Raw genomic sequence first — 16,727 nt, forward strand, 5'->3', positions numbered from 1 at the left:
AAAATTTTACACTAAAAGAGTATACATCTATATGACAACATACTCTATGATCATTGTTTAAAGTGGCAATAAAGATATCTCCTATTCGTCCTATTTTTCGTATTGACTTATTGTTTAAATTTTTTTTTATAGAGATAAAAATGAAATATTATAAAATGTTATTTATAAAGTATTCCGTAAAGTTTAGGTTCTTGAGGAGTAGAGAAAATAGTCTCTATATCATTTTTAATATTTCGAAGTACTACTATTTTTATTACTTGTAGTACCATTTATTAGCTCGTGTTTGGTCAAATCTATCACTACCACTACATAGAGGTTTGCGTTTTTATTAAATTAAATATCTTGTTTTCTTAATTAAACTCTAGCTATTCTACTTCAAATTGAAACATTATAAATCTATATAATTTCAATGAGTAATGAGGTGAATATATGATACATATCATCAATGTGTCGTCAAATGTTATTACTCCACTGAATAAAAATAAAAATAGAAATAAACACGAGGGAATTTTTAGATTTGAGGGCAAAGTAATGCCAAAAACACCACAGTCAAAGGGAATGTACAAATCTTTAAAGCAAGGGTGAGGCTCCACTTGTTAAATGTGTAATAAGATTTGTACCAACTGATAACTTATTTGGTATGCGTCCATAATTAATAAAAATTAATCAGCCAAGTGGGGGTAATTAAATCAGTGGTCCATGGGAAAATGACCAGCTCATCATATAAATTTATACCATTAATATATTTTTGCTTTCTTATGCCTTGTCAATTTCTTGTTTCTTCTCTATTTCAACACCATCTCTATCCAGCTCATCTTTTTCTCTCTTCTTTTTCTTGATGTCAATTTATTCCATTTTACTACTATAACGTGACACTATCTCTTCTCAGTATAGGAAATATGGATTAAAAGTAAAAGTAACTGGCTTCAAAAATAATAAGGATATTTATAAGCAGAGTGTTATGTTAAAAAGATCAAAGAGCGTCTAATCCAAATACAAATTCTTAATTGGAATCAGAAAAATGTTTTAGAGAAAAAGTGTATCCACAAGCAACTTGCCAACAAAAACAGTGTTGTACTACCTGCTACCTAAATCTTCCACTATTTCATTCTAATTAAAACTTTTTTTATTGCAATATTTTATGCAGTGTTATTTAGTACTACTAGAGTAATGATATGTTGCGCGATTGAATTTGTGCGATGGATGAGCGCTTCCAATCCTCGTCTGAAGATTTCTTTTTTATCTATGAATTTCTCTCTCATCAACCTCTCTCCCTCCGTGAACACCGCTCATAATCTCTCTCCCTCATTTATTTTTACAAAATGAAGCTCCATATCTCGTTCTTTTTTTCATCTTTTTCTCTACATCATTTTCACATATATAAATTGCAACTTCGTTTTTTTCACTATGAAATATGAATTCCGTATTCCTTCCCTTCAATAATGTAGGTATTCCTTCCCCAGATTCTCGATATTTGCTATCCCAATTTAATAATTTCATTGAAAATTTTAATCATTTCAATTAATTTCACTCTCTAAAAATGTTTTAATTTTCTTCATCGTTCTGGATGCTCTGCAAATTTTAAGCTTTTCTTTCATCTCCCCACATTCTTACCCTTTTTTGTTTTCGAAATTTGAAGATTTTGATATTTGGGGATAAATCTAGTGGTCGACGGTGGAATTCTAAATTTGGGAGAGTTGGAATTGTGGAAGCATCGTTGACTCTTGTGAAGAAATAAGAGTAGAGGTTGGTGATGATTAAGGAAGGAAAATTTCCAAGTATTTGTGGCCTTTTAGAAAGAACGATGAATTGTGGTTTAAGAATTGATAAGAAAGGTTGGAATTCCACAAGAATGAAGAGTGATTTTTGAAGCTCATTTAGGGGAAGTTAAATTCAACGAAAGTTTGTCTATTTTCCATTTTTTCACCTTTTGAGATAAAATTTCAATTGAAATTGTAGCCTGAACTTCGAAAATTGGTGAGCTTTCTTAGATACCTATCTTTGACTTTTATGCAAAAATTATTGAAAACGCAGTCAAAACAATGGAAGGATAAAATTGCATATAGAGTTCAATTTTGTAAAAGAATGGTGGAGAGAGATTCTGAAGATGAGTTTCTTTCACAATTAAAAAATAAAAAGGAGTGGAGCGGTGTTGACAAAGCAGAGAGGTGAGATAATTTAATATTGATAATATATGCAAAAGAAGTAAATAATTGTCTGACGTGGAATGGCGCTTATCAGTCGCCCAAATCAGTCGCTCAATGGATAAAAATATATCAGATAAAAATCTAAAATAATAAAATATGGCCGATTGAGGGGGGTGTGGTGGGATAGAGGACGACTATGTATAAATGGATACATACACAATCTAATTCTAATTTCATTTCAAGTTATACTCTCTAACTTCATTTTCCAACCTTTTATAATAGAGTGAACTACATAAATAGTACCTGATCTTTTACTTTCGCACATAAATGGTACATGATCATTATTTTATATCGTTTTTGGTACCCAGTGACAAAAATAACCCTAGGTACCAAATATGTGATTTCTTTTCATGAAGGATATTTTTGGAAATTTCCATTAAATAGTACCAAATATGTGATTATTTTTCTTCCTTTCTTATTTCTCTTTTTTTTCTTCTTTCTTTTTTCTTCATTTTCTTCTTTCTTTTTAGTATTTTATCTTCCTTTCTTTTACTATTTTTTCTCTCCTTAGTTTATGTTTCTTATTCCTTCTTTTTTCTTCTTTCTTTTTAGTGTTATATACATACATCTAATTGCATTCATAATATAAATAAAAAATAAAAATATCTAATTAAATTAATTATTTAAAGTAATTAAATCAATTGAATATTTTTTATTAAATTATTTTATATTCATTTTAAGGTTGAAAGACCTAACTAAAAATATTCAACTTTTTATATCATTATGAATACATTCAAAATGTTAAATTTTTATTAAAGCTATATTGATTAGCTACTAATTTGATGTAAAATAATAATATTTATTACATAATATTATGTGATTCATAATTTATATAATTATACTACAATTATTTATTAATTACTATCAGTTTTTAGTATAATAACAATAATAATCTATATTGATTAGTTACTAATTTAACGTAAAATAATAATTATAACTATTACATAATATTATGTGATTCATAATTTATATAATTATACTACAATTATTTATTAATTACTATCAATTTTTAGTATTATAACAATAATAATCAAATATAATTATAACTATAATTATATTTAAGTATATTTGAATTATATTAAAAATAAAATAATTATTAATTTATAACATCAAAATAATAATATTAATATTAATTAATAATAATAGTATAAAGAATTAGGAGAATGAGAGAAGATATTATAATATCACTTTCGGTACAAAATTTATGTATGCCCAAAATACCCTTTATGACATAAATGGAAAAATATATTTGTTTAAAGGGCATTTTGGGAAGAAAATTGCATCAGGTACCAAAAATGTGATTTATAGGTATCAAAAATGTTATTTATAGGTACCAAAAATGATATAAAATAAAGATCAGGTACTATTTACGTGCGAAAGTGAAAGATCAGGTACCATTTATGTAGTTCACTCTTTATAATAAATGAATCCCAACCATCATGATTTTAATTTGGACTCCAAATATTGGCAATTATGTTTGGTAAAAGAGTCGGAATACTGCTAGATCGATGGATTGAAACTTTATTCAGATGGATAATACCTCATCTTATCCATTGATAAGATCAAAACGATAGCTTAATAACAAATGTCAATATCGAAGACTGCGAAGTTTCCGACATGCAACCTTCAAAGCCTTGACTGGAAATGAAAATAAGGTGGCTGCTACTGAACAACAAAAAGTACTACATAGAGGGATTTAAGATGTTGGCACCCATTTTCATCAATGTCTCAAATGACCATATTCTCGTCAACAACCAAAGGATCAAAGTCTTTTGGGATAAATTTGCCTTAAAGTACAGCGAGTCGAAATCTTATGGATACAAGGGTGTGATTACAATCATCTCCCATTTACGAGCAATAGTAGCAAGAGAACGTGAATAGTCTTAGTTCTAAAGTCGAAGAAAATCCTCAACTTGCTATATGATCCGATAAAGTGGCTAAATTCTATAAATGGGAAGTTCTGCAAAAATGGTTCCACAAATAGGTAGTTTTTTTTTTTGTTTCTGGAAATGGGTGATACGCATTCTAAGAATGCGTATTTCAAATGCGCATTCTTAGAATGCGCAACTAAGCTGAATTCGACAGTCAACTAGAAAAGTCAAAATTCAAACTAAATACGCATTCTTAGAATGCGTATCTCACTTGAATTAAATTGGGCGTTCCTCATCTCACAGTTGCATTCAATTCCACCCTTATGCCCCTGTGGAAGAGAAAATAGATTGTAAGAAATCACAAGATTTTTTAGGCTTAGTGAATTTTAATTTATGAGAGTACTATATAAGTAGTACTAGTGGATAAGAATTTCATTCTCTATTTCTATCCCCACTAACCTTGAGATATATGGCATTCCTCATCTCACAGTTGCATTCAAGCTGTATGATTTGAGACAAACTGGTTTCATAGAGCGAGAAGAAGTAAGTGTCTAGCTCTATGGAAATTGAACTTACATTTGTTAATTAGAGCATGGCAGTTGATGAGATATTTAGCCAAACTGTATTATAATTGATAAACGTGTGCGAAGATTCACAAGATGTTCAAATGTATCGAACAATTGACATATACATATCAGAAAATCATGCCCTATTTATCTTTCTGCTATTTCTAATAAAATGTTCAACACATGTTAAGTAGACTTCAATGATACTTCAGGTCAAGCAGATGGTGGTTGCGGTATTTGTTGAATCTGAAATGGAACTCTCTGAGGAAGTCTTGGAGCAGATAATTGATAAAGTAAGACTCTTACCAAAATTTTCATAAGTCTATAACACGCCTAATCAGAAAATGCATTGTTATCATTACATCTTTGTTAACAGACATTTGAGGATGCTGATGCTGATGGAGATGGAGGAATGCCCAATTTAATTCAAGTGAGATACGCATTCTAAGAATGCGTATTTAGTTTGAATTTTGACTTTTCTAGTTGACTGCCGAATTCAGCTTAGTTGCACATTCTAAGAATGCGTATTTGAAATACGCATTCTTAGAATGCGTATCACCCATTTCCAGAAACAAAAAAAAACCTACCTATTGGTGGAACCATTTTTGCAGAACTCCCCATTTATAGAATTTAGCCCCGATAAAGTAGACAAGATCAAATGTAAAATGTTGATTAAGAGCACTCCACAATAATAGTATGAACATGTTGATGAACTATAAGAATGAGTCACGACTATGCACCAAGAATTGTGGAGTAGTACTTAAAAAATTGAAATCTGATAAGTAATTTGTTGTTTAGTGATTTTGGTTTAGTAAATTATACTAATAAGTTAAATAAACAAAATTAATTATAATTGATTTCAGATTAATTTGAAGGATAGAGTACTTATATCTATGGCCAATTGGCCATGATTTTTTACGGATAGAATCTGAAACTGTAAAAAAATTAGAGAAATCCGACAATGATTTTTTTTTAATCAAAAAATAAATACATTGTACTCCTACTAATAAATTCAGTTTTAAATACAGTATACAATAATTTATTTGGATTTTTTATTTTTTTATTTTTTTTTGGTGTATAATACTTCTTTCACAGTTAGTCAGTTCTAAATTCTAATACATCTAACAACAAATCCCCAATTTCATGCACTCTCCAAATTCGACGAAAACAGAAGAAGAATTCTAGATTGCAGGTGCCGAAGGAACCGAGAGAATGTGGCGTCAAGGGCGGAATCTGCTAAGGCGCCAATTGCATCTGAACACTGTCGATTTAAGGCGCGCTGCGAGCGGGGCGGCGTCTAGCCCTAGCCTGTCGATATGGCGGCGGAGGAAGGAGATGGGGAAGGAGGGTTTGATGGTGGCGAAGGAGCTCAAGCGCCTCCATTGCCACCCCATGCGCTTCGAGCGCTTCATGAAGACTCATGTCTCACGCCTCCTCAAATCCGACCTGGTTGCCGTGCTTGCTGAGTTTCAGCGCCAAAACCTCGTTTCTCTCTCGTTGAAGGTTTTATATACTTTTTCCCCTCTTTGTTTGTCATTTTTGAGTTTAACTGATTGAATCAGCTGCTGATGAGGTTTTATGATTGATTTGAATCATCATTTCACGTGATCTGTACGTAGAGAGGTGTAGTCTGTGATTCGATGACTGATTTAGTGATTTGCTGCATTTGTTTGGATACATCGATTGTTTCTGTGTAGTTTATTTGGTGCATTTTTGTAATAGAGCAATTCCTTTTTTTATTTACTTTCATAAAAAAAAACAAAAACAAAAACCCCCTAGAGTAACATGAATGCTTCACTTTGGTTTATCTATGACAGCTGTATGATGTGGTGCGGAAGGAAATATGGTATCATTGACTAGTTTTTAGTCCTCATTGCATGACTGATTTAGTGATTTGCTGCATTTGTTTGGATACATTGATTGTTTGCTGTGTAGTTTATCTGATGCATTTTTTAAATAGAGTAATTCCCTAGAGTAACATGAATGTTTCACTCTGGTTTATCTATGACAGCTGTATGATGTGGTGCGGAAGGAAATATGGTATCGACCGGATATGTTTTTCTATCGCGATATGCTGATGATGCTTGCCAGAAACAAAAAGGTCGATGAAGCTAGGATGGTTTGGAATGATTTAAAGGGGGAGGAAGTCCATTTTGATCAGCATACATTCGGAGATCTTATTAGAGCCTTTCTGGACAATGGATTGCCAGATGAAGCAATGTGGATATACGATCAGATGAGAAGTTCACCTGATCGCCCACTATCATTGCCTTATCGTGTCATATTAAAAGGGCTAATAGCGTACCCTGATTTGAGGGAGAAGGTGAAGGATGACTTTGTGGAGTTATTCCCTGACATGATTGTTTATGATCCTCCTGATGATCTTTTCAGTGATGAAGGCCATTCAGTAACGGATTTTGAGGAGGATTAGAATGTATTGCTGTTATATTATATATAGTCACGCATTTGAATATGCAATGGTGATCAGCTGACCAACTAACTGAGTTGGTTACAGAATTGAGATAAAGCTTCAATGGTTCTGCAGAGTTGCTCAACAGTACTGCCACTTTGGAGTTTGATGGTCCATTTGAATCGTAGGGGAAATATGTATTTGATGGCACAGCTGCAGCTATTCATCATAAAAGGGGTCCCTAAGATTATTGGCATCCAAGTACGTTCTGTGCCTCTTCAGATTTTAGTCCTCATTGCATGACTTGTTTTTTGTATTTGATCTTCCAGTTAAGGATAGTAAATTAACCCCTTAAGATGCTGTTTTTAACCATGATGAATGTTATTTTACCATTGCAAAGAAATCACTTTAATTTGAATTAAAGTGTGGAAACTTTTGTAACAGAATGTAGCATAGCTTATAGGAATTACTATTATTGAACTCGTAACTTCCTCATTTTGGTCGTTAAAAGGAAAATCTGGTGTTTGACTGATGAACAAAATAAGTTTGGACCTAGCTGATTATAGAAGTTTTAATACTATGATAAAAATATCACAGTTGTATCATTTTTCCGTGTCCTTTTGTGGTTTTGTGTTGTTCATTATGCGTGCAATCTGCAAAGATTCTATTCGGCTAACAATTTTGAAAGTTTAACCAACTAATATAATTCTCTCTTTCTTATGTTGTGTTTTGTTTGTCTCTCTAATATGATAACTGTTCAACACTGGCAGAATCGGAGAAGACGACGAGGCCATCCTAAACAGTTTTCAAGTGGAAAGAGCAGGGTGCCATCAAGTTGCATCTGCTGTATGACTTCTTCAACTTGCTGACTTTCTTGTTTGCCATGCGCTCTTTAAAAGCTTTTGGATCCAGTTACATTACTGAAATGATCATCATAAAGCAATGCCATTAATCTTAATTCCCTTTGATTGATCAGTGCTCAGTGAAGTTAGTTAATTGGCAATTTAGCATTATCTCTACTTCCTCTTTGATGTGCCCTATCAACTAATCTACGCTGTCGATCATTCATCATTGTACATGAATTCAAAGGTAAGTTAAACTATTTTTTTTTATCATAGTAAAGATAATTAATTAAAACTAAATAATAAAAATAAGACATTTTTGCTGTTATTTATAACATAAGAACGACTTTGCCAGATTAGGGATGTCAATCGGGCTAACCCGTTCGCGTTCGGGCCAACCCACTCGGGTTGCTGGGCTATTTGGGCGCGGGCTATTCGGGTTATGGATTTTTCGGGTTATAAAATTTCAACCCTAACCCTAAACCGCCGGGTTTTGGGCTAACCCATCGGGCTATTCGGGCCCAAAAGCTTTTGAAAATAATTTCTTGTATCGAAATTTTCTTCTATAAAATGATTTTAAATTTTAGATATTTTTTTTCTTTTTAGTTAGAATCATATAAAATCTTCATATTTTCATAGTATTCTACAATAATACATGGAGAGAAGCATTTCATCTCGATCAACTACTACATAAATTAAAACTTGTGTTCGTGTCATTATTTTGGCATTGTTCGTAACTAATTCTTTGTGAAAATTAAAAATCATATCTTGCATGAATCATTATTAAAATGATAAATATATTAAGATTTTGATGAATTATTTCTTAATTTTGTCTTGATTGGCTTTGGTGGTGGTAAGACACTAGAGGCAAATGATGGGACAGTGGAATAATGAGTTGAGGTGGAACTTGAAAGCGGATATTGTGGGATCGAGTGGAAAATTATAGAATGAATATTGAATAAGACTGATGATTAGGTAGAAAGATTGAGGATTCAAAAATATTAAAAAAACCCCTTAAAACTTAATAAATTTTAATTAAAAGTTGCAATCCATCGGGCTGACCCGCAACCCGTTTAACCTGCCAACCCATTCGGGTCAACCCGTTTAGCCCGTTTTGTATTCGGGTAATAAAATTACAATCCTAACCCGATCATTTTACCGGGTTGTTCGGACCGGCCCACGGGTTTCGGGTTGAATTGACATCCCTACGCCTGATATTTCAATTATATTATTTCCATATTTTAAATGGGTAAGAATTTATTTTCTCTTTGATTTGGCTGGTATTCCTATATTATCTAAGAAAATATGATCATATAATAAAGATACATTCTGACTTAGCATCAAGCGAAGGAAAAATGGAACATGAAGAGTTCGCTTATGAATTAGGAGTGGAAAATAGGATCACAAATTCGTTTAGCAAAGAAATAAATCCACATTAGATCTTGACATTAATAAAAAATCCAATTTAATTTTGCCCCCTATCTTCCCCTCCTAAAATCTCTCCAATGGAGCGACATCCATCTCCCTCCCCCGTCTCCTCATTACTCTCCTCCATGCATACTTCTCTCTCCTCCCCTTGTGATCTCACCTCCAAAAGAAACTCCTCCCGCCCGCCCTCTTCCCCAGGGCTCCCCGATTCCAATGGGCAACTGCTTCTCCCAAGCCGCAGAAGACGCCCAGCCCGCCACCGACGACACCGCCCCCGTCCCTGCTCCCGCCGATGAATCCTCCCCCATGACCCCTCCCCAAACCGCCACCACCACCCCGGCCTCCCCCAAAGCGGCGGCCCCGGTTGGCCCGGTCCTGGGGCGGCCCATGGTCGACATCAGCGACTACTACACGGTGGGGAAAGAGCTTGGGCAGGGGCAGTTCGGTGTGACCCACCTCTGCATCGACAAGCACACGGGGGAGCAGTTTGCGTGCAAGACCATCGCGAAGCGGAAGCTGGCCAACGAGGAGGACGTGGAGGATGTTCGGAGGGAGGTGCAGATCATGCACCATCTCACGGGGCAGGCCAACATCGTCGACTTGAAGGGGGCCTACGAGGACAAGCACAACGTCTATCTCGTCATGGAGCTCTGCGCCGGCGGGGAGCTCTTCGACCGCATCATCGCCCGAGGCTACTATACCGAGAGAGCGGCCGCGTCTCTCATGAGGACCATTGTGCAGATCGTCCACACCTGCCATACCATGGGGGTCATTCATAGGGATCTCAAGCCCGAGAACTTCTTGCTCTTGAATAAGGAAGAGGATTCGCCTCTCAAGGCCACGGATTTCGGCCTCTCCGTCTTCTTTAAACAAGGTAAATTATAACCATCAATATTTGGTATGGAATTATTGTCTAGTAGGAGTATATAATTAAATGAATTAATATTGAGATAAAATGTTATTGCATTTGGCAGGAGAGGAATTCAAAGATATTGTGGGAAGTGCATATTACATAGCACCAGAGGTGTTGAAAAGAAACTATGGACCAGAAGCTGATGTTTGGAGTATTGGTGTCATGCTCTACATTCTTCTCTCCGGTGTCCCTCCTTTTTGGGCAGAATCTGAGACGGGCATATTCAACGCGATTCTACGAGGACATGTAGATTTCACGTCGGACCCATGGCCGTCCATTTCAAACGGGGCGAAGGAGCTAGTGAAGAAGATGCTAGCTTCAGACCCCAAGCAGAGGCTCTCAGCAGCCCAAGTGCTGAGTATGATCTACTACCTCTCACAATTTACAAAATATTATAATGCATAGCATGATAATTTATCCGATTCATGTTAATACTATATACACAGATCATCCTTGGATTAAGGAGGACGGAGACGCACCAGATACGCCACTCGACAACGCGGTCTTCAACAGACTCAAACAATTCAGAGCTATGAATAAGTTCAAGAAAGCTGCATTGCGTGTAAGTATATGATTTTAACACACTCTTGATAGCAAAATGAGTACTACTACTAAAACATGGGTGAAAAACGAAGGTTATCGCGGGTTGCTTGTCGGAGGAGGAAATCATTGGGCTGAAAGAAATGTTCAAGGGAATGGACACAGACAACAGCGGAACAATAACGCTGGAAGAGCTGAAGCAAGGTTTGTCCCAAACGGGATCAAAGCTAACAGAGTATGAAGTCCAACAGCTGATGGAAGCTGCCGATGCTGATGGCAATGGCACCATTAGCTATGAAGAATTCATCACTGCAACAATGCATATGAACAGAATGGATAAAGAAGAGCATCTTTACACAGCATTTCAATACTTTGACAAAGACAACAGCGGGTAATTCTCATTTGATCAACCCTGATTTTGAACCTAAATGCACGAACTTTCGCTCCATTCTGACCAAAAATGACATTAAGTTCGTGTATTTATTCACAACTTCGAGACTTCACGTGCAAAACCAAAGTACATACACCGTTCGTGTATTTTACGTGTTTGCTTTTGTTGGCATCATCAGGTACATTACGATTGAAGAACTAGAGCATGCTCTCAAAGAATTCGGCATGGGTAGTGACAAGGACATTAAGGAAATCGTCTCCGAAGTTGATGCTGATAATGTAAGAAATACTACCATCTTTCAAACATATTCTTAGACAATCTTTCAAACAAATTCAAATTGGATGTTTTAAAAATGTGCAGGATGGTCGGATCAACTATGATGAATTTGTAGCGATGATGAAGAAAGGTAATCCAGATATGGCAATAAATAGCAAGAAAAGAAGAAGTGGTGTTTTTACTGAGGTCCCCGAAGACTAATTTATGATATTTAAATATATTATCACCTTGATGGAGGGAAGAGATAGGCTTTTATGTACAACTATATTTAGATTTGTAGCATTTTTAACATGTATACTGATGTATCTAAAAGGGGAAACAAGAAAAGGGACGAGTTTTCTTCTTCTGTTCCTTTCAGCGACTGAGTGAACTCGGTGGTGTAGCTTTACGACTAATATTCATTATCATTTAATATTTGAAGAGTATTTTTCTGCTCATTCTCTATTTTTATAAATTTATCCCATTTTAAATAAAGTCTACGAATTCTTTGTAAAAGTTGATGATGAGCTAAAGAAAATGAAAATTACAAATTATGAATAAATTCATCATTTTTGATAGAATGGAAAAACTCAAACCCAAAAAGAGTAATACGCACAATCAACAAAACAAATACACAAAATAGCAAGACTCGAGAAGGTGAACAACAAAGAACAAGGATTCATTATTGTATAAAGCTCTACCACATTTATGAAATTAGGAGTGAGTATATGTGGAGCATTTTTTAATTTAGACAGATATAAGAACTTAAATTTTATAGAAAAACGAACTTGAACTGAATTATTCTAAACTAAATATTAATACAAAAAAAGTACAAGTTGGGATTACCAAAAATAGTGGACTTATTTGTCAAACAAGGGTGTTTCAAAACTAGGTAGTACTAGTATTTAATTTATTATTTTGTGCCTATTTTTTCATTTGGGGATGGAAGAATGCTGAGACACTAATAAAAATTTACTTGCTCAATGCTTATTTTTAAGCACTTTATATAAAAATATGTTCTCTTTATTTTTGAGAGTATACGTCCCAAATTAATTAATCCCATGCAGTTAACCTAATGGTTTAATTTATAGTATATGACTGTGGTTTAATTAATTTTTGTTAAAGAGAGAGAGTGGGAATTGACCATTAAATTTTAGTGGTGAAAGCTGGTAATTCTCCTTTCATTACATATTTGGTGAGGAAACTGAGTGGTTGAAGATAATCCATATACTTATTTTGTTTGTTTATGAATCTCATCATATATATATATACACATATAACTCCATATAATTTTTAGTTTGATGATTCACAAATCATAAAGAGTTGGGCGGTTTGATCTCTTTCCATGGACACCAGGGTGGTAAGCTTAACATCTTTGTCCAGCTATTTCTTTGCCTATATAAAATGTACTATACATGAAATATCTCATCATGATCTATTAATGAATATTCAAGAAATTAACCTATTTATACATAGTTAAAATATGTAAATTTTTGGCAGAAAACTCGGGTGGGTTCAGTGCCTCGATTCGGAGCATGGGACGATGGAAAGAGTGAAACCGACTTCTCTGAACTGTTTATGGAAGCTCGCGAAAAAAGGAAGTACAAACACTTGACCACCCGCCATAGCTTCAATAAGACTCCTCCTGTGCCCATGGTAAGATCACTATTTCTTTCATTTTTCTACGTACTCAAAAAATTACTCCTTCGTAGTAGTTTATTTCTATTTATAGACATTTCTTCACAACATATTATTATTACCTTCAATACATCAATTTAATTGGCCATGTATTACTACTAAGATGTTACTCTTTCATCATGCACAATATATCCCAACCAATATTATTAAAACTTATGTCACACTCGTTTAAGTCTTTTTTTTACAGCTCAATTGACAATAATATTATATATATGTATATACTCCTACTATTTTGCAGCAACGAGCGAAAAGGAAGGAGAAAAAGAAGAAGAAAAGTGTTAGTTGGTTTTGTTGTTTATTTAGGTGTTGAATTCCAAATTTTGTTGGTTAGTGATTGAGCAAATATTGTAAATTTGTAACCGAGTTTCTTCCTCCCATTTTTCAAATAGAGTGCCACGATTTTTCACTTACGCATACATATATATACATACAGTACATACAAATGTATAATACTCCACATTTCATCCTCAATTATTATTAGTTGTAATTTATGATTCCAACTTTAAAAATTTTAAATGATCCGCAAAAGTGACATAGTCAAACTCTGAAAAATGCCAAAAAAAAAAATGCCAAAATTTTTATTTCATTTTAAAATTTCGCTGGAGTTTATAAGAATAATTATTAAAAAACAAGTTATACAACATTTAATATTGTAGTTATAAATACTCCTAAATAGTGATGTGTGCCAATTTCTATTTCTTTGAGGTTGGTGACCCCACTTTGTTGGCTAGAGCTCGACCACTAAAAGCATCCACAATAAGTATAGTCAAGCAATCGCCTAGCTAAAAACTTCTCCTGCCACATTATCAGGACTATAAACTGCACAATAGTGGACTAGAAACTGGACTAGCACTAGCCACAATAAACAAAATAATAAATTCATATTATAAATTACAATCACGCAAATACGGAATTAAATTTATGACAGAGATACGAGAAAATGCAACCATTTTAGTTAAATGAAAAAAAGGTGGCTCGCTGGTTTCTCGCCGAAATGTCGCCTGCAATGGCGGCTATCCGACCGGCTAGCGGATTGGCTAGCACCTGGCGATCGGCGAGTTCATGCCAATCGGCTTGCCGAAGCAACTCTCGCCGGTCGCAATGGAGGCTAGCGGATAGGCTAGCCGATCGCGAATCGGCTAGCCGATTCCCGGCGCTGTCCGCATTGGCGGACGCAGAAATAAATTTTGGTGGGGGCTTCACTAAAATTTTTCGTAAATATATACTCCCTCCGTCCGCCATTAAGAGACTCATTTTTGGACGGCACGAATTTTAAGAAATGTTAAGCAAAGTGAATGGATAAAAGTGAGTGGAATATGAGGATCTCACTGGTACTATATTAGTTTTAAATGAGATGTGAGTGGAATGAGTTAGTAGCACGTAGAACCCTAGAACCTTTATGGTAAAAGTGAACCGGGACTCCTATTCACAGACGGACTAAAACGGAAAAACTGGACTCCTATTCGCTGACGGAGAGAGTATATCTATACATATATAAAAGGGGAGTTTTGGGACATTTTTAATAATAATTTTGTGCAAAGGAGGTAAATGCAATTAAGAAAAACTATTAATCTTTCACTTGAATTCATGAAATTTCGGAAAGCACGAATTTTAAATTCATTCGACAGTTTCTATCTTGAAATATAAAAATTGATTATGAATTAATCTATAAATATATAAAAGGGGAGAATGGGAGATATTTGCAAAAATACCATTTTAATTTTAAAAATTACAATTTAATTAAAACTGTTTTTTATTTAATATGCATTTTAGATGTTATTATTAAATAACACCATACCACCATTCCTAGCCAATAATTTGTACACGTGGACGAATAATAAGATGCCACGTGGCAAAAAAAATCTGAAAAACTCGGCCAGCAATTTGCTGGTCTTTATCCAGCAATTTTTCTTGTCCAGCAATATCCGCACACTATACAACAATTTATAGATTGCTGTGTAGTGTTTGTAATATTGATGTGTAACGTTTATAATATTGTTGTATAAGTGGTATCATGATGTCATTTTAAGAGTAGTTGTCATTTTAACACAAACCTATATATATATATATATTACCTATATATATATATACATCAAATGAATAATCAATTTATGTCTGAATATTGAGGAGAGCTTAACCGATTTCTCCATCCATTAATTTCGATGGAATCATAATAGGAATTTAATACTACGATAAAATGGAGTAATATAGAGCATATCCCATTTACTATTAATAAAACCAACCAGTGAACTTTGGCGTTCCATATTCTTAGCATCCACACTCGCTTTTGGATCCAATTCTAACCGTTTTTCACGTCAAATATTTATGAGCCAATTTATTGTTGATTTAATTTAGCCTAATAAATTAAATTGGGCTCACTAAGAGTCAATAGAGAAGAATGCAAAAGGAGAAGAATTCTAACAAGATCTTCTATAAATACCAATTCTATTAATCAAAAGTGTCATGACCGTGTTGGAAAAAAAGAGTGTCGTCAGAGGTGATTCTCATGTGGTGGCGCTGCTGCCTCAAACGTGGAGCATTCAGTACAAAGTGGCTATCGACAACTGGATACACTACACATCGACCTAAACTCTAGGCACGGCTGGAGCCTGAAGTAGACTAAGAGTCATATGATTTTACAAGATGGTAAGAGTCGAAGAGCATGTTTAGAGAATGTGCAGGCTACTAGAGGAGGTAGAGCAAAAGTGGAAGGAAAAGTTTTGAGAGGATGAGCAGTGAGAAAATAGGGAGAAGAGTTTTGGAGGTATTTATGGAAATAGTTTTAGTTGATAATTTATAATTTAATTAAAACTGTTTTTTGTTAATGAATCTATACTAACATTCCTGGCATTTTTATCATTATGAATTTGGTCTCTTTAATTAACACATTTAATATGATTATACTAAATAATTTTGTGATAACGCATAGTACACTTGATAGAAAACGTATGTGCCACTTGAATGTTACAAAATCATGCAATAAGTGGGAAAGTCAAACAGTTTTATACTTATTATGCTGAATAAATGGGGGAATGAAAAGGTTTTAAAAAAAATTTGATGTAGTTACAAATTCATTCAATGCAATAGGTGGAGAAGTCAAACAGTTTTTTTTTGCTTATTATCAGGAATAAATGGGGGAATGAAAAGGTTTTGAAAAAAAATTGATGTAATGCTGATTAAACGAACGAAGTGAAGATATTTTGGACTATAAATATAGCATATGAGGGAAACGTATGAATCGAAGATGGCCAATACAAGATATGGGCCTAATTTATTTTCATGCCTAAATCAAGTGATTTTTTTTAGGATTGCATATTTTCTAAAAAAGGTATGAAAATTACCAGAGGAAAGGTCCTACGACCTAATCCCGTTTGAATCTCATGTTTTGAAGGTGTGTCATGTTTCTGAAGGTTGAATAACAAAGGTGGTGAGTTGATGTGATCCTCCGTGTAATTCTCCAATTCAAGGCTCCAAGCATTCATCTTCCTCCAATTTTTTTTTCAGTTTATGAAAGCGTATTCATCTTACACTATAAAGTTTGATTTGATTGCAAAAATTCTTTAAAATTATCAGGGTTCTGGTTGTATTTTAATTCAATGCAAATTG

General features: G+C 34.3%; 2 protein-coding genes and 2 long non-coding RNA genes across 4 annotated transcripts; all 4 read left to right on the forward strand.

The window, feature by feature from the left end:
- The first annotated feature begins 4,391 nt into the window (after window positions 1-4,391).
- Window positions 4,392-4,911, forward strand: LOC125213100 (uncharacterized). Its single transcript, XR_007174856.2, has 3 exons — window positions 4,392-4,428; window positions 4,569-4,621; window positions 4,857-4,911. It is a non-coding gene; the product is annotated as an uncharacterized LOC125213100 (long non-coding RNA).
- An 853-nt stretch (window positions 4,912-5,764) lies between these two features.
- On the forward strand, window positions 5,765-8,029 carry LOC125214110 (Pentatricopeptide repeat (PPR) superfamily protein). The gene is made up of 3 exons (XM_048114992.2): window positions 5,765-6,147; window positions 6,656-7,315; window positions 7,825-8,029. The coding sequence occupies exons 1-2, from the start codon at window positions 5,857-5,859 to the stop codon at window positions 7,073-7,075; spliced, it is 711 nt and encodes a 236-aa protein (XP_047970949.1). The 5' UTR covers window positions 5,765-5,856; the 3' UTR covers window positions 7,076-7,315; window positions 7,825-8,029.
- Window positions 8,030-8,602: 573 nt separating this feature from the next.
- Window positions 8,603-11,858, forward strand: LOC125214108 (calcium-dependent protein kinase 2-like). Its single transcript, XM_048114991.2, has 6 exons — window positions 8,603-10,198; window positions 10,299-10,595; window positions 10,684-10,799; window positions 10,873-11,168; window positions 11,347-11,446; window positions 11,529-11,858. Exons 1-6 carry the CDS (start codon window positions 9,538-9,540, stop codon window positions 11,643-11,645), a joined length of 1,587 nt encoding a protein of 528 aa, XP_047970948.2. The 5' UTR covers window positions 8,603-9,537; the 3' UTR covers window positions 11,646-11,858.
- Window positions 11,859-12,665: 807 nt separating this feature from the next.
- On the forward strand, window positions 12,666-13,531 carry LOC125212334 (uncharacterized). The gene is made up of 3 exons (XR_007174646.2): window positions 12,666-12,783; window positions 12,924-13,079; window positions 13,360-13,531. It is a non-coding gene; the product is annotated as an uncharacterized LOC125212334 (long non-coding RNA).
- Window positions 13,532-16,727: the final 3,196 nt, after the last annotated feature.

This window comes from Salvia hispanica, chromosome 3, assembly GCF_029641045.1.
Source record: "Salvia hispanica isolate PSC_SH4W2 chromosome 3, Shi_PSC_v1, whole genome shotgun sequence".
NCBI classification, from domain to species: domain Eukaryota; kingdom Viridiplantae; phylum Streptophyta; class Magnoliopsida; order Lamiales; family Lamiaceae; genus Salvia; species Salvia hispanica.